The sequence below is a fragment of the Triturus cristatus genome, chromosome 5_1, assembly GCF_964204655.1.
Source record: "Triturus cristatus chromosome 5_1, aTriCri1.1, whole genome shotgun sequence".
Classification (NCBI taxonomy): domain Eukaryota; kingdom Metazoa; phylum Chordata; class Amphibia; order Caudata; family Salamandridae; genus Triturus; species Triturus cristatus.
The window spans coordinates 992,582,757-992,609,132 of NC_140587.1; the positions used below are offsets into that span (position 1 = coordinate 992,582,757).

Here is a 26,376-nt window from a genome sequence, read left to right on the forward strand (position 1 = left end):
TTCTATTACCTTGTATGTTTGTTACTGGCTTTCTGCCAAGTGTGCCCTGTGATTTCCTTCTTTTCCTGTTAAGCTCAGTTCGGTTCAAATTAGTCTTTATTCAATATTTTCAATCATAAAAGACACAAATACAAACATACAATATCATAAAATACCATAAGAACAGGATACTCATTACAATTTAAAATTCCTTTGAAGAATCATTATAAAAGGAATGTTTTCATTCAAATCATGCAGTTCTTTGAGAGGGGATTTAAAATCAGTTAATAATGGTAAAAGTGGTAGTTAAAATTTTAAGACACCATATATAAAAACAAATTTTCCAAAAGAATACAGTACACAGAGGGTGGCCCACACTAAATATGTGCAAGTTAATTAGTGGGGAGTGGTAACTGCTGTAGCTACCAAACTAGTTCTTCTAAGGGCCCATGTCCAGCTCAAAATTTCGCCAGAGCTATAGCTACATCTTCACGTGTGTCTGTTTTTACGATACGCAGAGCTGTTTGACAAGATCTTGGGCCAAGGTTTAAACAGATCGGCTTGAGCCATTTATGTCGAGGACCCTTGTATGCAGGGCACACAAACAATACATGGGCTATAGACTCTTCCATAGTTATGCACATAGGGCATTTGGTGTCTAAAACATTATGCCACTTTGGCATAAAAAGATTTTATGGGGAGGGTACCCACTCTAAATTGGTGATATAATTTCCTATCGCAGGGTCTCTCAAAGAAATCCCAATATGCTTCAGGTCTCAATTCGGACTTATGTTCTAAAAAGATACCGGTCAGGGATGTTCTGCTCACCAATGACATAGACTTATAACTAACCATGTCCCTGTATAGTGCTTTGTAGTCATTTTTGTTTGGAAACAGGTTCCCTACTGGGTCTTCCCACAGATGGCTAAGCCCCATATCAAGTAATGTGCCCTTAATCTTTTGTAACCAATTGACTTTTTGAAGATAGGTCTGCTTCTCTGATATGCTTTACAGCATTAGCATATGGTGCTAACTCCGGTATTGTCCATAACCCTCTCCAGTAAGCCCGCTGCCTCCTCAAATGAAGTACATCCCAAATCTAATAGTAAGGGTTTAAGAGGAGTTGATTGAGGGAGACCAGTTAATGATCTCAGGAACTTGTTTTGAGCAAGGACTAGGGGAGCTAAATTTTCGAAACCCCAGAGCTCTGCACCATAAATTATCGATGCCCTAATTTTCCCTTTGTAGATTGTTAGGGCTGGCCCTACCGGTTTAGTGTGGGAAAGAAGGTGTTCTTTTAAAAGGGCACCTGTTAATTGATTATGCCTGAGGACTAACAGTTCTATCTGGGGTTTCCAATTCATCCTCCTACCCATTGTTACTCCCAGATATGTAAAGGTATCGGTTTGCTCCAAGGACGCATTGTTCATTTCTACTCTGCCTTTTACTATTTTATGTTTGTGCAACACCATGAACTTGGTCTTGTCGATGTTAACTACTAGCTCATGATCGTTGCAAAAAACTGTAAATCTGGCAAGGGCATGTTGCAGACCAGATTGAGTTTTAGACAGGATTAAAGTATCGTCTGCAAACATTAATAATGGACCCTTTGAACCGGCAAGAGTAGGGGCATCAGTTGGGTAGGCAGAATAGTATGAAATAACCTTGTTTATAAACAGGGAGAAAAGGTTGGGGGCCAAAACGCACCCTTGCCGTACACCCTTGCTTACTGGGAAGCGATACGTTAATTCACCCTGCTGTCCCCACCGTACCTGGGTATAGTTAGAATCATTCAATTTAATAATGAAAAGTAAAAGCTCGGGGGGCCTCCCTGCTTCCTTTAGTGTATCCCATAGCTTGTATCAGGGCACCAGGTCAAATGCTGATTTTAAGTCTATGAATGCAGCATATAGAGTCTCCCCGGCTAAAATCACAGTACTCCAATAAATCATCATGAATCTAAAGACTTGGTCAATAGTACTAACATGGGGACGAAAACCCGCTTGGAAGGTGGACAGGATTTCCTGATCGTCTATCCATGTATTTACTCTACTCAACACAAGTCTGGCCACAATCTTTTGTAGTGTATTGATTAGGCTTATTGGCCTGTAATTACATGGGCTGGCGCGATTCCCTTTTTATATATTGGGATTATTTCTGCCCCACGCCACGATTCTGGTATGGGGGCACCTCTAGCCAGGGCATTGGAGATGATATGGATATATTTAAAGATGTCGGCCGGAATACAATCCGGACCAGGGGCCCTGCCTGCAGGGACACCATCCAAGACTCTTTCAATCTCCCCTATGCCAAAGGTTAAGACAACATCAGAAGTTATTTCAGGGTAGTGTATGAGAGTGCCTATTGTGGATGCAAATTGGGCCCGATAGTGCAAAACCCATTGTTCAGGTGGCACATTATTAACTGGTACAGGCCCTATATCCCCGCTACCCCATTTAACTATTTGCCAGAATTGCCACCAGTTCTTCCCATTACTTGCAAGTATCAGATCTTTACATCTATTTTCGTCAAAATTCTTCTTTGCCCTGTGTTGTATTTTTTTGTATTCTAATCTTGCGTTGTTGACCTCCTGTAGTGCTCCCAACCTAATTGCTCGAGAGAGAGAGAGAGAGGTGCCGAAATGCAATCCTGCATGCTTCGTCATACCATTTTGCTGTTTCTGGATTACCTGCCTGGTAGATATTTTGTTTTTAGTAAAAAAGGTTTTCAGCTCAGCAAAGAGGTCCTCATGTACCTTCATAAGGGCAGAAAGAGAATCATCTTGTGTGACTAGAGTGGAGAGAGTTGTTAATGTGTCTTCAAGGGTTAGCTTTATCAAATCTAGGGTGCTATCATCTTCTGATACCACTGCCCATTTTAGCCGCTGACAATCTTGGGACATAATTACATCAGCTGTCGTTATTTCAGTACTTGGCCTTGGCTGGTCCTGACCCCTTATCTCTAAAATTAGCAATAACGGATCATGGTCGCTCTCCGTTCTACGTAGGACCTTCATATCCTTAAGTCTTGGCCATAATTCTAAACTAATAAGGAAGTAGTCAATTCCGCTACTTCTTATCCCGTTGTTAAAGGTATGGGTGCCTTCGCTATCTGATAACGACCTCCCGTTAACAGGCCTTAGACCCCTCTCCAAGGATAAGCTTTTTAACTGGAGCGCCGCCTCAGCCCATTTATTAATTGGGGCAGCGACAAAAGCGGTATCCCCCAGTTCGAGTCCTCATCACTGCTAAGAATGCAATCTTCATAACCAAGGGGCTCAAATGTGCAGTTGAGGTCACCTGCAATTACCAAATAATTTACCCCTTTCATGGCTTCGATGAAGGTATCCAATTGGGAGACAGATGGTGATGCTTTTCCACCCGATATCCCTTTCGCATACACACTGATCAGAAGGAGATCTGGCTCACGTTCCGATCGAACTTTAATGGCCAATATATCAGGGCTGTCGATTATTAACTCTTCAACCCCAAAGCCTGTCTTTTGTCTAACCCAAATAAGCAGCCCCCCACATGGTCTCCCTTTGTGTCTTGCAATTGCCATCTTACCGAAGGCCAGATAACAGAGACGATAAATCATGTTCATTGACCAGGTCTCCTGGAAAACAATAATGTCGTGCCCCTCAATGAAACTTGACCAATCAGACGACGTAATCTTAGAGGGTAAGCCAGCAATATTCCATGATATAACTGTTAATAAGGAAGAGGCTGAACTACCACCCAGTGCTAAAGGTATCTTGGTCTCTGTACTCATTGGATGATTAGGATTAATTATCCGTAATCCCGCATCAATAACGGGAGAGGAAATAGACTGAATACCTGTGTTCCCTGTCAGAATTGGAGTGACTGATTGCAGTCAGTCGCATGCATCTAGATCGGACAAGTGGGCAAACCTATTAGCAAGGTTTACATCTAGAGATCTGTGTGTACTTCTTGGGAGGGCCCAAGACTTTCTCACTACACTTGGTGGGCCCCTCGCTGTTAAGGGGTGGGGGTAGGGTCTATAAAAGAACCCTAATGGCAGGACAGAGATTTTATCAGAATAACTTCCTGAGTTACCACAGAATAACCCAGATGTTCCAAAAGAAATCTAACAACGTACTCATTATTAAAGTTGGCAACTACACAATCTCCTCTCCCTTTTATCACGGTCCTATAAACGCAGATCGTATGGCCACGATCATCTGATTATAAATATCCCCGTCCCAAATCCCAACACCCTTCAATTGTGTGTTCAACCAGTGCAGAACTTTAAAAAATAATTGTTTGGTGGTTTCAGTCTGTCCTTCCTGCAGTGCTGGAACATTCCTCAGGACCACCACTAAGGGAGCGGCTGCAGGAGGAAGATGTAGGGTCAAAGGACCTTCTGAGGCTGCACTATGTTCCACTCTTCCAAGATTCGTCGGGGGTTCTAGACCATATGTCCCTGGTAAGCAGCTAACCTGTCTTGCTGTGGTGCGGCTTGTATTCGGGTTGCCCCTTGGTGGATTATTGGCTGCTGTCGCTGCGGAGGAGCATTCTTCGCTCGGAAGACTCGTGATGGATTGAGCGAATTCACTCGACATGTTCCCTATCTCAGCGGTATTTTCAGTTGTGGCAACCGTGACAACATCTGAATTGGTGGCTATGGTGGATGTCTCCCTAAAGGGTAGTGATTTCATTGCAGGCAGTTTTGTGAGTTTGGGTTTAACTGAGACTGTATTGCTCGACTTACAAGATATAGGCACTGGTGGCAACTTAGTTTGAGCAATTAGGCCCTCAAGGACACAGAAATTACTTAGCCTGTGATTCTAAGTTGTTTGGTCTTTCCTCAATCTGGCACAGTCTATAATTGATGGGGTTTAATGATGTTAGGAGTAACTTTTCCAATCTCTTCCACATAACCTCATTAGCATCAAGGCATAAATTGCGTATTGGATCAGGGTTCAGAGCTCCAGCAATAGGGGGGGGCACTGTGTGCTATAGTAGATGGTTCAGATGCGGTGCCTCCTCCGTTTTTGTTTGTCCTGGGATTTTTAGCAGTTTTTTTTCCTCTGTGGGCCCCCTCCCCTCTCTCTTTACCTCAGGGTCTGGGATTACTTTGTGGCTTTTGTTTTTAGTTAGGGGCGCAGACCTCGTGGAAATTCGTTGGGGTGGACTGATTGCAGTACACTCTTGCACAATCTCAGCAAATGACTGGCTGATAGGTGCTTCCAATGACCCATTTAAAGACTGTGAAAGGTCGCACGCCTTGTCAGTATTGTCAATGGCAGTGGCAATATTAGGGCAGCGATCGGGGGTACGAGCAGAGGCCAGGCCACCCAGAGATGATCTTTTAGGCAATAGGGGTTCTAGGGATAAGCGGCGCTTTGTAATTGCTATCTCATGTGCAAGAACAGAGCTCGCTCTGAGTAGAAATTGATCCAATGTCCCCACCATACTTCCACTGGGTAGCACGCTTCTCCCCTTTCCTTCTTGCTTATTCATCTTAAGCCGCAAATTGATAGCAGTTCATAGGACCGGATTAGTGGCAACTCTGATGAAGACGTAGTAAAGAAATACTGCGGGACTAACCTTCGATTATTGGGGAGCTCAGAGGGGGGGCCCAGCCCAGTCTCCTCCGGTCACTGACGGGCACAGGACGGGCCTGCCCTTGGCCCGGGCTTTCGGGGGCGAGGCTGCGCTTTTGTAGCTCGCTGGTACCGCCTCCCCCTCACCTGTGGCAGCGATGACTCGGCAGAGAGGCTGGAGGGCGTCGCATTGAATCCTGGGACTTAAGAGTCCCACCAGGGCGATTGTCTGCGAAAACTTTTGGCTTTATATTGCAGATGTCGGCCGTTAAGCAGTGGCAGCAGGAAAAGGTCGCAACACCCTGGGCTTAGGCTCCGGCCAGGGTGATGAGGGCTGGAGTTTTGTTCAATTATGTCCCGCTAGCACAGTCGCGTGCCCGGTCGTTTCCTGTTAAGCACTCCTTGGTAGCGCCTTATCTATTGTGCTTGTGTTTAGTTTTACCCCCTTGCTGTTACTGCCTGGCGTGTTCCTGTTTGATCGCTAGGATCCGTGGGCACAGCTGACAATCTAGGTGGTGTTTCTTGTTCACTGGGAGTATTGTCTTTGAGTTACATTTATAACATCACCATAGGTATCAGCTCCACAGACCCTGACTTTGAAAGTATATCATATATGTTGGTATTTGTAGTCGATATCTGTAACAGAAATTGTGGGTGAGGAACTTACGGAGCTTTAGTTTTACCGTGTGGAGCTCCTGAGTGCTTTACCCCACATTCCCTTTATTGTTAATCTTGTTGTGTGTGTATATATATATATATATATATATATATATATATATATATATATATATATATATATGTACACACACCTTGCACATCCGTTCTGGGTGTAGTTATTCTGAATGCCAAATTGCCCCTTGGAGTCTTAGCCATCTTGTTCACTTGTTTTTTTTTTTTTTTATTATTTTTTATTTTGCCAATAAAGAAAAAAAAGAAGACAATAATTTCAACAGACAGGAAAGCATGCATGCAAATAAGCAGACACCGGTCACAAATACATTGCAGATACAATAATAGCAATAACATTCATAAATAGTAAAAATAATAGATATAGCAGCTTACAGATTTAGGATGTTGACGATACAGCAATATTTGATTAGTCCCAGTGGAGGCTGGACCAAGTACGTTCAAATTTAACACAAGAGGAGGTACCCCTGGCTTTGGCGAGCGCCAATTCCATCTCATAGACCCCTCTCAATATCAGCCGCATCTCCGTAAGTGTCAGGCATTTCGTCTCAATCCAAACCCTCGCAATGCCGAGACGGCAGCAGGCCATAATAATAATAATAGAAAAAAGAGCTTTAGATATTAGGACAGAGTTGTCTATTAGACCCATGAGTATCTCTTTTTCAGAGATAACGATGTTCCTACCTGCCAATTTGCACAGTTTCTCAGTTACCTGAGCCCAGTATGTGTTCAGTTTCGGGCATGTAATAAACATGTGCCTAATATCGGCTGCATAAAGTAAGCATTTAGGACAGTATGTCTTAGAAGAAGAATTAGTCGTTGCCCATTTTGTAATAACTTCAGGTGTGTAATAGAGAAGAAACAACGTTCGATGTTGTTGGAGTTTTAGGTTTATAGAAGTAACTGCTGTGTTGATGGTAGTCAAAGAGCTATATAGGTCTTCTTCGCTCACAGCTGTCCCAAGAAATCTGTTTAGTTTTACTACGGCCTGTCCGCCATCAACCGTTGACTCGATCAGAAGATTCTTGTAAATTTTCCCTACACAACCCCTGCCAGTTACCTGTAGTAGTGAGCGGGCAGCCTTGCTAATTCCACTAAGAGCGACTAAGCCTTTTCCATTGATGAAGAAATCCCGTACTTGCAAGAATTTAAAAAATGAATTATACGGAACTACGCTGCCAGCTTCTCCAAACTGAGTCATCAAAAAGGGCTCCTAGTTGCGGATTGCCCCCTAAATGCGTAAGTTCATGAAGTTCCGGAATGTTGTATGCACATACAATATCGTGCCAGATCCGGACTGCTTGTCTCACTATCTTAAAACGGACCCGCTTGAAGTAGTTCGGGTCAGACATCTTACACACTATGAACCTGTACTCTAGCCCACACGCCAGCTGATATGCTAACCAAATTTGAGACATACCCGACCCTTTAAGCAGACTCTGCAATCGACTAGCAAAAGCTGCCCAGAAGTATAGCTTAAAGTCTGGGAGTCCAAAACCTCCTCTTTTGTAAGGCAGTTTTAAAAACTTAATAGCACGTCTAGCCCTTTTGTAACCCCAAATAAAGCTGCCGATAATACTGTCGAGTTTTTTAAAGAAAGAAAAGGGAACCCTCAGTGGAATGGCCCTAAAAAAATATAAACATTTGGGCAAAATGTTCATCTTAACAATATTACATCTCTCCCAAATTGTGAGGGGCAATTGGTGCCATTTGCGCAAGTCAGCAGCAACCTTCTTAAATAAGGGTTCGTAATTTAGTTTTACTATTTTATTAGTCTGACTACTGAGGTTAACCCCCAAGTATGTAGCTGTTCGAGTGACACCTAAAGATAGTGTGTCAGGAATGATTTCAAAATTAGTTATTGTTTGAGTTTTATTAGAATTAAGCTTACACCCTGAGAAAGCCCCAAAACGCCAAGCCTCCGCAATCCTCTCCCCCATTGCCTCGATAGGGTTAATAGTGTAAACCGCGATGTCGTCCGCGTACGCGATGACTTTAAGAAGTACGTTATTGAAAGACACAGGAATAATGCTCGAATTGTGCAATAGATGACGGATAAAAGGCTCAATGTAGATCGCAAACAGGAGTGGAGATAAAGGGCACCCTTGCCTCGTGCCCCTCTGAATGCTAAAAGAAGATGAAGTTAAACCATTAGGCCTAATTGTCGCCGTGGAATTTATATATGATTTCTGAACTGCAGTGACGAACCTCTGACCAAGCCCTACTTCTGCCATTGACCAAAGAGACCCCCAAGTAACCCGGTCAAAGGCCTTCTCGGCGTCAAGCAACATCATTGATATTTTGCCCCCCATCTGACAGGCAACTTCAAACGCGGCGATTGTGGTGTTAATATGTGTCGTGGTATCCCGCCCAGGGATAAAGCCATGTTGTTGATCCGATACAATTAGATGTAACTGTGCTAGTCTTGAGGAAAGAATTTTGGAGAAGATCTTTGCATCGTGATTAATAAGAGAGATCGGACGGTAAGAGCCTCTTTCCTCTGATGGTTTTCCTTTTTTAAGAAAAACGACTATATTAGTCGATTTACAAGAGGACGGTGCTGCCCCACCTTCCAATATGCCATTGACCAACTTAAAAAAAAAAACGGATCGAGGATCTCTCCAAACGTCCTATAAAACACGAGGGGAATGGCATCCTCGCCCACTGCTTTTCCTAAGGGTAGGGCCCCAGTGGCAGCCCCTATCTCCTCTATGCCCACGTCCCTGTCCATTAGTGCCGTTATACGTGGTTCTAATGGGTTCATTTCGCTATCCCGAATGTAGTCTGCAGCTATATGCTGGTTGAAAGCTAGATTATCACTATATAGGTCAGTGTAAAATTGTCTAAATTGTTCCAGTACGTCCGTCGTCTTATTGTAAGTTAGGCCATCACTACCCTTAATACTCTTAATATGTGTATTAGCCCGCTGATCAGCCAGCTGATATGCTAAGACACGCCCGACCTTTCCCCGTACTCATACTGTTGGGTTCTAAATTTAAAGTACTGGTTTCTCCTTTAACTTACGACTAAGTTTAGCCCTGACCGATAAGAGCTGCTGGTAAATCTCGATTTCGCCTACGTCCTTTATAAGAATAGCATTAGCGTGTAGTTGCTCTAAGTCAGAGTATTCCCTCCGTTCAGACTCAGATAAAGGATTATGGTCTGAAGTGATTTTCTGACATACCTCTATACAAGATTCTTCGATTCTGGACTGATTAGCAAATACCATATCGATCCTAGAATAGTGCCTGTGTGGGCTGGAGAAGAAAGTATAGCCAGGGATTGCTGGATGGACCGCCCGCCATATATCCACCAACTGGTGGATATGAAGTAAGTCCCTTATGGCTGCTCTTGTCTGTAACATTCTAGACCGGCCTGAGGTGTTAGTAGTGTCCACGCTTTGGTTCAGTATACAATTGAAATCGCCCATGACAACAAGTTCGCCCTCCCACTCCAACAACTCTGAACATAAAAAAGAAATAACCTCGGGGCAATCATTGTTAGGTCCGTAAATCATACAGATCGTTAATTTTTTGCCGTGCACCAAAAGTTGGGCAATTACCCACCTGCCCTTATTATCACCTAGTGTACGAAGAATAGAAGCTTTAAATGTTCTAGCTTTAAGGATGGCAACTCCTCGTATTGCGACTGTGTAGTACAAATAATCACATCAAACCCCATTTTCTTAAAGAGGCCGCGATCTTTGAAGGCCAGGTGAGTCGCTGCTAACCCTATAATCTGTGGCTTATAAGCTTTCAATTCTTCCGATACCAATCGCCTCTTCAGGGGAGAATTCAGACCAGCCATGTTCCAGCTCATTAATTTAACTTTAGACATAATTGAGCGTAATAGTCAGCCAATTGTCCTCCGCCTTGAAGCTGCAGTACCCTCCTAGCGTGCCCATCTGTCTCCATTTTAAATAACTTTTGGCAATTTTCTTTTTTTTTTTTCCCCTGACATTCTGAACTAACTTAACCTTAACAAGTTTCCCTTCCGGATCCCTGACCCAACCCACCCCCTCCCCCCCGCCCTTGTGTCTTGGAAATGGAATCACCCCAATCCCTGCTGTCAAATATGACAGCGTTTAACCAAAGAACACCCCCCACCCCGACCCCCCCCCCCGAGTGAGACTCCACCACCACCACACCCTGACCATATCTAACAACAATAGAGCAGAAAAAAAAAGACCCCCGTATCGGGTAGTCAGGTGATTAAGTTACCAAGCCATATACACATAATTTCCTGTGCCTTAATTGAAATTACATGTGGCCTCATTTTTTAGAAGCTGTTTGCCATTTAAGTAAAGCATTCTTGGCCTCTTGCTCATTAAAAAAAAAGTAAGCCTGCCCGTCTTTTATAACTTTAAGGCGGGCTGGGTCCTGCAAGTACACCTGTGTACCGGCTGCTTTAAAAGTATCCATCAGTTTTCTAAGTTGCCATCTTCTATCCATAGTGAGTTTACAAAGGTCAGGACGAACAAAAATGGACATTGTATTGTATTGAACAGGGGCTGTTGGTCGAGCTTTATAGAAAATAGCCTGCCTAAGAAGAAAATTCCCTATGTAAATCAGCATTGGCCGTGAGAAGCTTGAGTTTCTCTGATTGGCCACAAATGAGGAGAGTCTGTGTGCCCGCTGAATTTGAGTGTCCATGTCCCAATCCGACAAATCAAGGAAGGCTTTTTGGAACAAGCTAACAATGAAAGCCCGTGGATCCGATCCTTCCCTGCCTTCAGGGACCCCAAACACTCTCAAGTTCAGGCGTCTTTGCCTATTTTCTAGGTCTTCAATCTTAATTTGCATAGCTGTCATCTGGAGATCATGAGCCTTGACTGAGTTACTGGTTAAGACATTGGCTTCCTCCGCTTCGGCCACCCGTTGCTGGAGGTCCGAGATCTCAAGTGAGAGATTCGAGACTTTAGTAGTCACCTTGGCGAGGGCCTGTTTGATCTCTTGGCTATCTGCTTTAGCCTGCTGGAAGAAGCTCTGTGCCTCTTCATGGTGTGTAGCTAGAACTTGTAACACAGTAGATAATGTGGGTTCATCCTGAGGAGTATATTTGATTTGAGAGCGTTCGTTGCTACTGTTCACAGGGCCCCCATTGACAGGGATAGAGGAAACAGAAAAAGGCAGGGGGCACGAGTACATGCGAGATATTTGCAGTACCTAGTACTGATGTATCTGCTTGAGTTGGTACAGAGATAGAAGGACCAGCAGGAAAAAAAATATCAGGGGAGGTCAATAGTGAGTTTTTCCGGAGATATCCGAGTAGAGTCACTCAAATCATGTATGGCTTTGGCGGCCGCGTTTGTTTTTTGGGCAGAAACGTTAGAAATGTCCGTAACTAAACTTGCACTCGAATTTATTAAATCAGGTTCAGTTACCACAGACGCCGTTGGAGTTGAGGCTGACTCTTGTCGCTCTAGATATGTTAAAGATTTCAAATGACTAGATGCTCCTCCGATGTTAGATAGGCGAGCTACTAGTGTTTTTACCTCGCCCTTTGACGACACCCACTTACGCAGTGGGCTCCCTCCTAAATCCAGTTTGGAATTAGTTGTGGGAGTTTTAATAGTTCCTTTGGCCCCTGCTGCACGAGCCTTAACTCCTCTGCCCAGACCGCGGCCTTTACTTCCTTTTCCAACAGAGTTTTTTGTCCCTTTGCTTTTAATTACTTTTTCGACCTCGGACACAACCTCATTAGATTTAATAAGACCTCCTTTAATTCTATTCTGCTTGTCATGTAACTCGGGGCACTCAGTAGTTAGTGCATGTTCCATATTATTCCTCATTGCAGATCCTTCTCTTTGATTGCCCCCGCAGCCACTGTCTGCACCGCCCGCAAACCCAAAGTTAAAGTCTGGAAAAGTAGTACCTAGATCGCTGAGTGCGCTCTCACCACCTAACGGACCAGCCGGCGTTTCCTCCATATCTCGATCGTCCTCCATTGAGTGTTCTCCTGCACGGGGGGAAGCCGTCAGCCCCAGGTTCGTTGCCGTTGCCGTGGAAGTGTTAATTGCTGAGCTGTCAGGCCGCCCCATTCCACACTCAATTGCGGCGTTCAGCGCATCGGCTAGTTGAAGACCCGTGGTGGATGACTCTGAGCTGATAGCATGAAGGAGGGTCGAGGCTCCTCCAGATCTAAGAAAATTCAAAATAGGTCTGCCCATTTGAGAAATAATATGATTGTGGCTATCAGTGCCAGTTCTAATAGGTTCCAGCCCATATGCGCTATCACCGCTGTTAGTTGCCGGAGCCCGTTGTTGAGCACCTCCCACGCCGTCCATTACCTCTGCTGAGCCACTATTGACAGTTGTGATTTCGGGTCCTTCGGTTTCGCCAGCCCGTCCGCGCCGAGTGTTTCGCGACGGGCCATTATCGAGTCAGGCTTCCACCGTTCTTTGTCCTCTTTTCTCCGCAGCCCCTTAGTACTGCCGGCGTTCTGTTGGCGCTCGAGTGTAAGAGGTAAGCGCACAAGGCCAGCGCTTAGACCCAGGCTCCAACTAGCAAAGCGGCTACCATAGACTGCTCCGCTGATTTGCACGATGCGGCACAAGTACAAAAGCCTCCCTTAGCCGAAAAGAAAATCCCAAGAGCCAAGTCCATTTCAACCCTTCAGATAGGTATAAGTGTATGAGGCAGCCAGATTCCTCAAATTTTTCTGCCATGATTCGAATGCAAGTACGAGTGTGGAGTGATAAGGCCCCCCCAGAGGAGAGGCACTAAGGAGCGTCCTTCAGCGGCGGAGTCGAGCCCGCCATCTTCCTTTCCCCGCCATCTTGTTCACTTGTACAGGCTTTACCTTTGGATCGCTTTTCTCCTCCGGCTTCCGGTGTGATCCTGGGCAGTGCTGTACTCCCCTTTCTGTGTACGTTTTCTGTCCACTTCCCAGTCATTGCCCAAGTCCCTGACTGTGTTCCCGACATAGTCCCGGACAGTTCCTGACAGAATGACCAACCTACATTGCAAGGGTCACTTGTGTGGTTTCTTTGCATTCAGTTAGCTACCATTTTTTTTTTAAAACCCACCCAGTCAGTTCTTGCCAAGACGTTTAGCATCAGATCCAGAAAGTCTGCGTATGTTGGCAGAAATCTATTGTCAAGGCAGCACATTGTGTACACCCTATTAGAAAGTCCTTAGACTCTAGAGATCGATTCATGGAACAAAACAGACTTTTACGAGCTGAATTTGATTCCCTGTGGTTGGCTGATCCTTCTATGTTAGATTTTCATTCCATCTGAAACCCTGATCCGCACCTGATGTCAGCCAGTGACCTTCAGGATGAAAACAAATTTCTGCAAAACTTGTTAGCAGCAGAAAGGCAAAATAGTCATTCAAAGAGTGATACTGTTAAGGGAAATTTTTCTGAAGTTTGTAACTCTGAGATCCTCTGTCAAGACAATATTTTCTTTAAAAGACCATTTCCAGACACAGTATTTATCGACACCTTGCCAAACTAGTAGTTCAATGACACCAGTTAAACCTTGTTTAACCACACAAAAGACAAAGAAAGAGTAGAGGCATTATATAACCTCTGTTTTCCATACAAACGATATACCTCAGTCTTGTGAACCAGTGAAGATCACAGTCCCTGAGAGACTATGTTTAATGCTACATTTAAAGTAAACCATAATCAGATTACCAAAAGAGAGGAAACACCTACTAGAACACAGTTAGCTAATAGCCAGTTTGAACAAAATCCAAGATTTAGTTCTGTTGCTTGTTGTAAATTGCCAAGCCTAACACTGTCTTTGTAGAGAAAGATCTAGTCAAATAGGATATAATGAAATCTAAGATTCTTGAATTACAAGAGAATAAAATGTTTCAGGCCCTGTTCAAATGCTATAACCTAGAGTTCAAGTGGGAATGTAAAACCCCTGTACAGGACTACTTTTCCACCTCCTTAGAAATGGAGAATGAAACCTTGCGCTCTCTTTTGCGTTTCCCTCAGAGCTGGTCCAGCAATTGTGTGAATAATGCTGTGGCTGCTCACTCAGATTCCGCTCCGAATACCCATAGTACCTTGTCTCACAGGGCGGTTGATAAAGGTATTTGTTTGACGGCTGAATTTTCTAACTCCTCTGGTGTTTTGTCTTCTAGTGCTAAATTACATCTAAGCACTGCATATGAGATTTGTCCCTCCACTTTTCAGGAACCCCAAATGCCAGGCAAAACAAAAAACATCTCTTTGCCTTCTTTTCCTGGTAGTGAGGTCAGTTCTATCTCAGAGATAACCCATAGACAGGCCATTGACATACAGACAAAACCTAAACCAGTGACCCACATAATCCCTGATGTGACAATATCCTGTGACTCTTGATTTAACTGCTGCGACTGAAGTCAATCTCTCACTGAGAAGAAACAAACTCCTTACCCCTTCTCTGCTGTTTTGCCTTCAAGCACACCACGTATTGAAAAGTCAGGAAATGATAATACTGTATGCTCTGATGCACATTTACCACCTTGTAATGAAGAAGAAAATGAAAAAAATTCCAAAGACGGAGTAATCTCTGACCTGTTTCCTCTGACTAAGACATCTGAACTGCCAAATGGTAAAGGGAGTCAGGTCATCAGAGACTGAGATAAGCAGTATTCTTAGCCATCCCGAAGAAAGCGCTTCAGTGTGTTTTAATGAGCCACGGAACTGTGAAGATTTCACTATTCACAACAGGGAATCTACTGTTCATGGGCTCTCACCATTCTCAGAATGTAAAGTCTGTCATCCTTATGCCTCTCTACCATCAGCTTGTCTTCTTGCAGAGTCTCCAGAGTCCTCAGCCGGCCTGCTGCCTTCAGATCTCAAGTCCTCAGTCGGCCTGCTGCCTTCAGAGCCATCTGAGCCTGCAACCTGCCTGCTATGCGAGTGTGAGACTGCACCCTGCCTGCCGTTAGTACCAGATCCCCCAAACTGCCAGTCTTCAGAGCTCAAGCCCTCATCCCACATGCCTACAAAGTCGGAGCCTCCTCAAAGCCAGTTTACAGAACCAGAACCTCAAATCAGAGCCTCCAGGCTGCCTGCCTTCGGAACCAGAGCCTCCAGGTTGCCTGCCTTCAGACCCAGAGCCTCCAGGCTGCCTGCCTTCAGACCCAGAGCCTCCAAGCTACCTGCCTTGGGAACCAGAGCCTCCAGGCTGCCTGCCTTGGGAACCAGAGCCTCCAGGCTGCCTGCCTTCTGGCCTTGAGCTTGTATCTCGCCTACTTTTTGACCCTAAGCTTCCAGTTTGCCAGCCTTCAGAGGTCTCATTACGTATACATTCAGAGACTGAACCTCTAGCATCAGAGACAAAACTCTCAAGATGTAACCCTCCAGGGCCAATGTCTCCTCCATACCTGCTTCCAAAGTATCCTGCATGTGAGTCTTCTGTATGTTTTCCTCCAGGGCCAGAACTTCAGGTCTGCTTCAGATCACCTCCTTCGTCTTCAGCCAGTTTGCTTTGAATTCTGTGCCTCCTGCCAAACCATTATCTGCTTTTGACCCTACAGTCAATCTTCGTTTGTTTTCAGAGTGCTATTCTAGCCTGCCATCATCAGGACTTCAAACATATTTAATACAGGTTTCTAATCCCTTGTTACTGGATTTGGACTCTTCAGGTTCTGCCTTCAAAACTGCTGTTAATTTACAGCCTATTATCCTACCCTCCAGAGCATCACAGTTTTCCCTCAATCCTCTGGTATCTTGTACTACATCTCTGATGGATACAAACTTACTTCTTAGGAACAAAGACCTTGAATGCAATTCCGGGAGCCGGTCTTTGGAGGGGAAGTAATGTCACAACTTGCTCCCTGCGTTCTTGTGTCCACCACCAGCGGGCTGAACTGTGGGGCTCTCCATTATCATAATGTTAATGTTATCGGTATTTATAGAGTGCTGTTACCCGAAGGTGTCCTGGCGCTGTGTGAAGGCCTACCAACGGCTAAGTCAATGAGAAAAAATTGACAACTTCATTAACTCAGACAAGTAACCACTAATTTCATAATAAGCTTCTGAACCCTCCCCTCCATGCATATACCGACTTCCAGCCATTTGGACACTATTTGGGAATTGACACCTATTCCCAATCCATGCCGGGTTTTGTGGAACCCAGCCTGCTCATGCCTGAAACTCCATTATCTACAATGCCCTGCTCACTGCTTAGTCTCCATCCCTGCAGGCCAAGGATGGGCGGCTGCCTGGCTGCTGCTAGCCTGCTCACACCTGATGCATGTGATTACTGTGAGCTCTTTTAAGCCCCAGCTCCCTTCAGTCCAAGTTTGGTCATTGTACCTGTGTCCGGTGAGACCGACACTTGTTTCCTGAACTTTTGTTATCCTTGATCCTAAGCTATAGTCAATTCTTGTTCCTTGAATTCTGCGCTATAGCTATTCCTTGTGCCCGAATTAGCACTGCCTGGTGTGCTACCTTGTTTCCTGAGCTATAATTATTTGTTGCTGTTCCTGAGCTTCCGCTACTTCTTGTTCCTGATTTGCACTGCTTGCAGTGCTCTCTTGACTCCTTGTTTCCTGAACTGTAGCTATTTCCTGTTTCCTTGTACTAACACTGCCTGCAATGCTACCTTGACTCCTGAGCTTTAGTAATTTCCTGTTCCTGAACTAGCACTGCCTGCAGTGCTACCTTGGCTTTTAATCTTTTGCTAAATTCCTGTTCTTGCTCCAGCACAGACTTCAGTGCTACTTTGTTTACTTTGCTTTTTTAACTCCTGATCAAGCACTATTCTAGTATACCCTTGTAGCCTCCCCTTCTGCATATCTGTTTCCAGTCCCTGCCTTTCATCCTATTACCTTTGTAGCAGTTCCAAGTTTGCGGTCTTTCTATTCCTGCTGTCTTGCTTCTATTACCTTGTATGTTTGTTACTTGCTTTCTGCCAAGTGTGCCCTGTGATTTCCTTTGTTTCCTGTTAAGCACTCCTCCTTGCTAGCTCCTTGTCTATTGTGCTTTTGTTTAGTTCTACCCCCTTGCTGTTACTGTCTTGCGTGTTCCTGTTTGATCGCCAGGATCCGTGGGCACAGCTGACAACCTAAGTGGGGTTTCTTGTTCACCGTCAGTATCGTCATTAAGTTACATTTATAACATCACCTTGGGTATCAGCTCCACAGACCCTGTCTTTGAATGCATATCATATATGTGGGTATTTGTAGTCAGTATCTGTAACAGCAATTGTGGGTGAGGAACTTACTGAGCTTCAGTCTTACTGTGTGGAGCCCATGAGTGCTTTACCCCACATTCCCTTTACTGTTAATGTTTTTGTGTGTATATATATGTCTTGCACATCCGTCCTGGGTGTAGTTATTTTGAATGCCAAATTGCCTCTTGAGTGCCCATCCTTTGAGTCCTTGCCATCTTGTTCACTTGCTTGTACAGGCTTCCCCTTTGGATCCCTTTTCTCCTCGGACTTCCGGTGTAATCCTGCGCACCGCTGTACTCCCCTTTCTGTGTACGTTTTCTATCCACTTCCCAGTCACTGCCCAAGTCCCTGACTATATTCCTGACATAGTCCCGGACAGTCCCCGACACTGGGCACCTTCATGAGCTCTGTTATTTTGTGACTTCATAAAACTATTTATTCATCTTGGCTCATGTGTGAGGAAATCGGATTATCACATATTGTTGTCAGGTTACTGGCCATTCACACTACAGGCCTATAACTAGAGAAAAGACCATTTGTAAATAGAGAGGTCACTGGAAAAATAAATATTGGATTACAAACACGAAAGGTGTGTTCCAAAGACTGAAGGACAAAGGCAGTGGCAGCCAGCATGGCTCGCGGGTTGGACGGGTTTGGGGGGTTTCTGAGGGGGAGAGGTCATACATGGGGGTTGGGGGGGAATACAAAAGCCAATCACAGTGCTGTGTTGTGATTGGTCTGAGCGCTGTGACACAGTGCTCAGCCAGGGGCTGGAGGGGTGGGCATGTTCTCCATAAAGGCTGTAATGCAGCCTGCATGGGGAACGGGGAAAGTGCACATGACTAGTTTGGGTGGCCCGAGAGTGCCGAGCAAACAGTCACTGCGCATTTAGCAGTGGTCAAACCACTCCTCCCCTGCTCCGAGTGCAGAGCAGCCCCGCCCACCTGCAAAGCAGCAGGACACAAAGCATAAAATGATAATAACTTAAAGTTATCATTTTATGTTTCTTCTTCACACTGCTTAAAAGCAGTGAGGTGATGCTCCTCCGCCATAGCGGAGGAGCTGCCACTTGACAAAGGATGACAGGGAGTCAAAGATATAAATTGCTGCTATAGCAGAGTACAGTACCATGCTTAGTAAAGACAAGGTCCTGGGCATGGCTGGCTTGGTCAACAGGGAACAAAAAACACTATTCAAGTACTTCTTAAATTTGTGCCGCCAGCAGGAGCGTGAGTAAAAAAACAGCCTCCGTAACATCCAATTGTGTGAGCATGATGCAACAATGCAGGAGCAGTGAAGGGAGAAGAAGCTCACCAGACAAAGTAAAAGACACAGTGACCCACACTTGCACACAGCCCTAAGGTCAAAACAGAGCCACATAACTAAGTTGATAGAGTGCACAATAAGATGGTGCTACAGGGGCATACAGGGACCAAGAAAATACAGAAACTGCAAGGCAGTGGGAAAGGAGAAATTGTATGCTTACATTCATATTCATCTAAGGTATATGGGAACAAATGAACACAACATCAACCTCACTATAAATATTAATAAGGGTTAGTTATTGGCCATACAGTAAATTTCGATCACTATACTTTAAGTTTAGCAAACAAGTGGTAATTATTCAGCACTATAACAGCGCTGTAAAACTTTCTGCACATCGATTTATAAGAGAGTTATAAAAGCTCCATGACTATATTACAGAAAATCAAACAAATAAACTTATTTCTGCAACACCCTGGAAATCCTGTTCTAAAATGGGAACAATAGTTCATGCCTTTACAGAACTACCTTATTGCAATGAATGGGAAGGAATTCAGATCTGAATGAATGAAAACTTTACTGCCTGGTAACCTAAGGGTTGAAGGCCAACAGGTTTTTTACAATTTATCAGAAAATAAAAGGCCACAAAACAAGGTTTGTATGGCAGACAAATGCAGAGAAGCCAGCACACGTTTAGAGAGAGACACTTCGCAGGAGATCCAAGCATCATTTTAGAAAGACAATTTCTTTAAGAGAAAGGCAACAAGTCTTTATACCATTTTGGAGTATTTCGCAAATGAAATTGATGATAATGTTGACATGTACCTACAAGATAAGTTTGGTTCAGCTGTTACTCGAAAGACTATTAAATTGCTGAAGTCTTACTCCGAAAGAAACGCTAGCGATAGCTAAGTGGACTGAAAAAGAAACCAATTCAGCAAAGACTATAGCAAACAGTGTGAATTGTGGCATGAAAAGATAAAAGTGCACAAAACTTTGGAAAGAAAGGGACTTTTTTTTTAGAAGTAAGTTTTATATGTGGGTCGAGGGCGCATATAGGAAACAGTAGCACCTGCCCTACTATAGGACAAAATTTAATCAGTGCAAGCAAGTAGGATATTTTATAGCGTGGGAGAGCACCCAATGCCAACAATACAGTAAGAGTCAACAGTGTTAATACCATTGAAGAGAGGACTGTAACTAAAGTAACCAATCTAGTATTACCTGCTGATCGTGTGGGTGAAGGTAGCACTAGAAATAAATATTACAAGGCCCACATGGAGTACACAAAGGTGACGTGGGCTTAGACATCATGGCTGCCTCTGGGTCCTCGATTGCAATATTATCTGATATAATTTTAGTTCATCTACGGAAAGGGAACGAGACAGGTAAAACATATATAACCCCAATGTAATTTGGTGTCTATGATATTCAGATGTTGGTATAATTTGAGGCCATATAGCAATTTATGGCCAGAAAATTAAACACAACAATTTACATTACAGTACATGGTAGGCGATTATAGGATGGTAGGATCAAGCGGCACTGGGGATTGGGGAAAAATGTGGTTGCTCCTGTCAATGTTTGTACACAGAGTATGGATGAGAGTAGCCTGGAGAAATGTATTTCAGAGTATGGAGTAGTATTTGAACAAATAAATTGGGAGTGTGAGAGGTTTCAAGCATTAAATTAAGCCGAGTAAAAATGCTGTTTGCAAAAAATGGTCTATATGTTGGGAAGGATGCGAGTTAAATTCTACAGAATATTCATCCCCAACACTAGGGTATCTAGGTATTTTTTTCTGAATTTATTGTGAGCAAGAAAGTTGTAACTGTGCTCAATCAATATCAATACCCTTATCAAGGGGATGTAGCTCAAATAGAAGTTAATTCGAGAAATTATGTGAGTCCTACAAACAATGCATTTTATTATTTTGGATACCTTTATCTTGGTGATGAATATTCTGTAGAATTGAATTCGAGCAGATATCTAGTTATTTTTACTAACAACATACTGCACTACTTTAGCCCTGAAGAAGCGACTGTCACAAAATACGTGTTGGCTGTTTGTCACAAATTATTTTCATGAAAATCAAGATCACGAATTATGGACATTCATGATTAAAAATGAAGTTTTACAAAAAATAAAAAATAAAAATTAAAAAAACGATAACAAGATACACATCTCTCGTAGAAAGATTGATGTATTTACTTAAATTGTTAAAACAGTGCTGGACAGGTAACTGGCACATCTGAGAGGATAAGCACCAAGAGATAATCTTTATTACCTGTTTATTGCACATGCTTCTTAATGTTTATATTTATTTATCTGAGTCACTTCATGTTGTTTAGTTACAGTAGGTTATGACACGACTCTTCCATTTTAGTGTGTGTACTGATGTCATGGTAAAATTCCAACAGATGCTCGTTCGACTTTTTTCTAACCAGACGGCAAAAACTTTTTGAGCTTTATATTTTGCACATTATGGAAGTTATTCCGCTCTGCTCATTTGTGCAGAAATCTCATCACATAGGTTCTTAACCAAATGCTAGGCCAAGCTCACAGCAGACAACAAAAAAGGTTTTTGGCCTTTGTGCCCTGATACGGTCAGCATATTTGCTCCCATTATCCTGCTGTCCAAGGAATGGCTGAAGACCATTGCCTCCACCCCGAGCCTAAAGGGTGTGACCCAAGGTTCTGCCCAATGCGATATAAGCTCTGGCATCAGTAATGTCTTCAATAATGGTCATGTGATACCTAAGGTCACCAGGGTCAGCACTGATGCTGTCAATTATGATGTCATGTGGAGGCCCATGAGATGTTTTTATCATGTAAGTGTATCTCACTTAAATCCCAAAATATTTTGCTTTGTGTAATTTCTGTCTCTCGCTTAGGCTGATCATGTCATTTTTTGCTTGCAAAAGGATTGGACTGAAAGTGGAAGCGAGCTGTGGCTAAAGTCACTGTGCTAGCGACATTCATCACATGACTTCAAAAACAGTATTAACAATTAATTGAGCTGGTATCTTACATGTATTCGGTAGACAAGGCATACCCAATGTACAACTTTCATGCAGACGACTGTCCAAGCAACATATGAGCAATACCTGTAACTCTCATGAGAACTATGTATACTGCAAATGGACTAAGTTTGTCCACACCTAGTCATGACCAGTTTGCATGGTGGGGGTGAGAGCTAAAGTTGCACAACTACCTCAACGGCTGTACTTCAAGGATTTTGATAAGTAGCCACTGCTTAATGACAAGGCTGATTTGGTTTGGGTTACGTCATCGTACTGCTCCCAACGCAATGTTAGCAAAACGTTAATTAGGATTTTGCAGTGAATTTGAAAGACTTTTTGAATGATAAGTTCTGTCCCTGTTCCCACAAAAATAACTCTGTACTGCCACATTAGGCACCGGGTGCAGGGTGTGTGAAGTGTACCCCGGCTCTCCCCAGTATCACGCACCTACCTCACATAGGCTATCAGCAATGAACTGTGGGTTTTGACCACAGGGCATGACTTCCGAAACACCCTGCATCCAAACCTAGAACCCGTGCCCCACCATTCATAGTCTCTTACCTGGAGTTGAGGACACAATGGTTGTTTGAACAGCAACAGATTTGAATAGAATAATTAATATCAATCAACTGTTCCAAGTCTCCATTATGAATTTTTTATTTGTATGTAGTTAATAGCAGAATGGCTTTAACTGGTGCATTTCTTTATCACAAGGATTCTGCGTTTTATATCTCATTTCTTGTATTTACCAAAATTTCCTTTGCTATAATGTTGTATTTAAAAGGTGCACACAGACGAAAACCCACTGACATACATACTCCAGTGACTTCATTTCATTAGAGCCAGCTGGAGGCTACCTGATTTGTACATATGTGACACATTAATTCAACAGCAAGCTGGCAAAGCACATATGTATGCCTCACCAGCGAGACCTCAACTCAGCAGAGAAGCAGAGTAAAGATGAGACCTGCTATTTTATTACAGAACGTTATTGTGGCATATCACCAACTTTGCAATGGAGCTAATAAAAGTGACGGTGATCTGTGCAGCAGACTGGGATATAAAAAGGCAGCAAGGACTTTAAAATGTCAACCATATTGAAGGCAAAAAGAATATGTAGCCAGGTCCCTGGCCTTCTGCTCATTTCTTCTACTCGATATAATAAAATGCAGACAAACGTTAACTTGTAAAGTTCATTGGAGGGCACAGAGAAGTCAGATAAGACCAAGCCCAACATAATAGGTTTTAGCTCACCTCTTCAATATCCTTGAGAGAATGAACATCAGCAACCAACCCGTGCTGTTCTGCTTGCTGGGCGATTTCCTCAGCAATGGCTTTAGACTGCCCATGTTGTGTACCATAGAGCAGCAAAAATCGCCTTTTTATTTCACAACACATTTTATGGTAACTGTGAAACAGAAAACAAAGAAACTGTTATTTCAGGCCAGCCAGACGTTAATAACTTGTAACCTACAGAGTGAACGTTTGGTTAAAGTTTAAAAAGGCACAACAACCACAAGTCTCCCCTTAGTCACCCACTACAGATTTGATGAAAACACATTAATTCCATGTTCACTCCATTTGCACATCATAAAGAAAACCACTCTAAAAACTTAATATAAAACAGATTACTTCAAACACACAAATTCAATATTAAACTCATAAAAGCATCCGTAAATATTAATCATATTCAAAAAATATTGCACATCCCCCTTCCCATTTCATTGTTCACAGTTAGTCATACAAAATCTACCCAAAAACATTCTGAAAGTTCCAAGATTGTAGGCGTGGTGTTTCAGCCGTTTCTTGGTTGACCCCACCTTCATCAGGACATTTACATTCATAAGTCTTTTTATAATCTTACTAACTGTAAAAAAATAAAATCATTTTACAAGATGTGGTCAGGCAATATCACTTCTGGAACATACAATCTTAGGGTCAAATAACAGTGATGGCCTGTGGTAAATAATGGTGCTCGCCTGGTGCAGATACTCTGTTACCTTAAGGTGTATATAGATCAAGAGCTGAAATGTTTATCGTCTCAATTTTAAAAACTGTGATACCGAAGCACATAAAACAGAGTCCATTATGTACATGTCCATCCATAAACCGTTCAGGGCTAAAAGGTTCCAGAGATATTTATTCCAAAATCAGTTCAAAATTTCACATATCACTTGATTGTGAACTTTTTGTACATCAAATGGCAGCCCACACGTGTTTCGTCACAAAGCAACCTTTTCAATGTTCAGCCTTGCATGGAATCAGAAATAGTATTTAAAGAACCAAGCTACCAGTTGTTTACTCCTAGAGTAAATGAATCAATAAATAAACAGCCATGAAAGCCTACAGCCCCGTCCTAGTGAGCGTCCGGATACTAGTGAGTGACTCACATGTACCCGGACACTCACTAGGAGGCTGCTAGAAGCTTATCACAACTGTTTATCTATTTATGTGGTCGGCCTGAGCTTGTGACTTTTCCCCCAGTCTAGCACGACCAGATACTCACAATTAGCGCTTTCTGCTTCTTAATGGTATTTTTACTTAAACCTTTAAAATTAAATAACTCTTGTTCTACTAATTGAATTTCTGTCGTTTTTGTCTTATTTGGTTTCCAAATGTTACTCTATTTTTCTAAATTGGTGTGAGATATCTCTTGTGTTGTGTTTTCACTTTAGTAGTGTTTGTGTGCAGCATAAATACTAACCACAGTGCCTGACTGACTATTTTTGTACCAAGCTACCAGAGAGTATTCAGTTTAATGTATTGACTTTTGTGGCTTCACCCTGACAAGGATTGTGGTTGTTGCCTAAGCGGAGTTTCTACTCTCCCCAACCAATAACCCAGTTTCTTACACATACTCTATCTGTGCGTAAACATATTACCATCACATCCATTAAGTCATAACTGCACGTCGCCCTGCCCTTGAAGGCGCACACTCACTTTGCTAGCCCACTGCAGACACAGTAACACTAAGCCCAGGGCCATAAAAAACAAAGATAATACTGACCAAAGGTATCGACCTGTAAGCTCCAATTGAGCTGACTGTTGACTACAGTTGACAGTAACGTTGATAGTTTGCAAAAATTGAGTTTGTTTGTGAACAGGATGAGAATGTACTGAAGCTCAGAAAAACTGTGGAAGGATGGAAGCATTGAGATGGACTTTAAAATAGAATTTGACATGAACTTTTGGTATGTCGAAACGTCATCTGAGCAAAGATGACGCTGGGTGTACAGTGGGCTACGTGATTTATTAAAGAATACAGTCTCATACACATAAGACATTAATTACTGATGTATTACAGGCTGGCACAATTGCATCATGCTGCCAGTGTGGTGAAGTAAAAGCAACGACAATGCAGAGAACAGCTGTGAACTGCAATGCATATAGAAAAGGGTGGGGATAGGAAACCGAAGTCAGTTCAAAGTTGTTGTCACTGCCACAGGCCTAAAGGTCCGTTAAGAAATTAAGAGCTATAAAACATTGAACGGATATGCTACACTGGCTATCGTTAAGCCAAAAAGGACTCCAACACACCGGTATGGTTAGATTTTCTGACATTCCACAATAGTGCTTTAGCACCCGAGGAGCCACACATTGCTACGAACTATTACATGCCCCTTCACTACTATCAAGGGTTACGTTTAATTTTGTGAAAGAGAGGAATAATTCTCCTTATTGCCATTTTAATAATAATCCAATGACGAAACATGATTGTCGCCAAGGGACTCATGGAAAGCTCAGGTCGAAACAAATAGATAATGCAGATTATACTGGATTGCGTTACAACTGCAGCATGTAGAAACAGGCGGTTGTTAAATTATAGGTCTGCTTCCTGAATACATTGCTTGGTGGGTGATTCATTCTGAATATGCAGGAGCACGTCTTGAAGGAGTTTTGTTTTTCCCAACAGAGCTGACCTAAATAGGAAGTTTCTGTTAGGCCCACGTCATCCATTTGTACAAGTCTGTTTATTATGTGTTCTTCAAGGTACTGTTAGCGTGCATAACGAATGAATGGATTGGGACTCACATTTGGGTTCACTTTCACACAAAATCTAATTCCAATTACTTGTTACTCCTTTAGGTGAATAAAATAGATGTCATGAGACTTTCCTTTCTAAACTTTAAAAGAAACTTAAGTAGATGTGTTTAATTGATTCTGGACACTAAAAAAAAGCAGGACGGATTGCAACAACTGCATTAGCTCAAAATAATCCCTCGTGGTGAAGACGGGGTGTCACGAGGCTAGGACAAGAAAGTAACCCGAGTACAGAAAGTCAGGCACATGTTAGGATATGAGAGGCATTCAGATCTCATGCAACACGTTGGGTCCAGACGCTCAGTCTATTCGTAGACCACAGCCAAAAAATCGCGATAGGAGTTTGTTTGCATCATAAAGTGGTTACCAACTTGGTATTTTGGAATGATACAAGGTAAAAGGAAGAAGCATGGTAAATTGGCAGAAAAGACTGTACTAAATGGCAACCTTTCTTAATTCCACAGGGCCCAATAATAATATTTTAATGACCTTTGCAGTCTGCGATTTATCACCTGAACAAAAATAAAAAAAATGCATGTAAAGTTAGGGCATCTTTTGTAGTATCTCTTATGGAAACATCTAATATTAGCAGCGCTTGCCAATAACCACCTTCCTGCAAATGTTGCCCTTTTCATTGCACTAAATACCAGCAGATGGGGGTGAAATATAGATTGTCTCCACTTTACCCGATCTAT

General features: G+C 43.0%; 1 protein-coding gene across 2 annotated transcripts in view; it reads right to left on the reverse strand.

The window, feature by feature from the left end:
• The window catches only part of MTRR (5-methyltetrahydrofolate-homocysteine methyltransferase reductase), a 399,747-nt gene that overhangs the window by 356,585 nt on the left and 16,786 nt on the right, over window positions 1-26,376 (reverse strand). For both annotated transcript variants that reach the window (XM_085606098.1, XM_085606097.1), the window contains one exon: window positions 22,895-23,048. In XM_085606098.1, coding sequence (XP_085462224.1) covers window positions 22,895-23,038 — 144 coding nt within the window. In that variant the 5' untranslated portion in view covers window positions 23,039-23,048. The remainder of the gene's footprint in view (window positions 1-22,894; window positions 23,049-26,376) is intronic.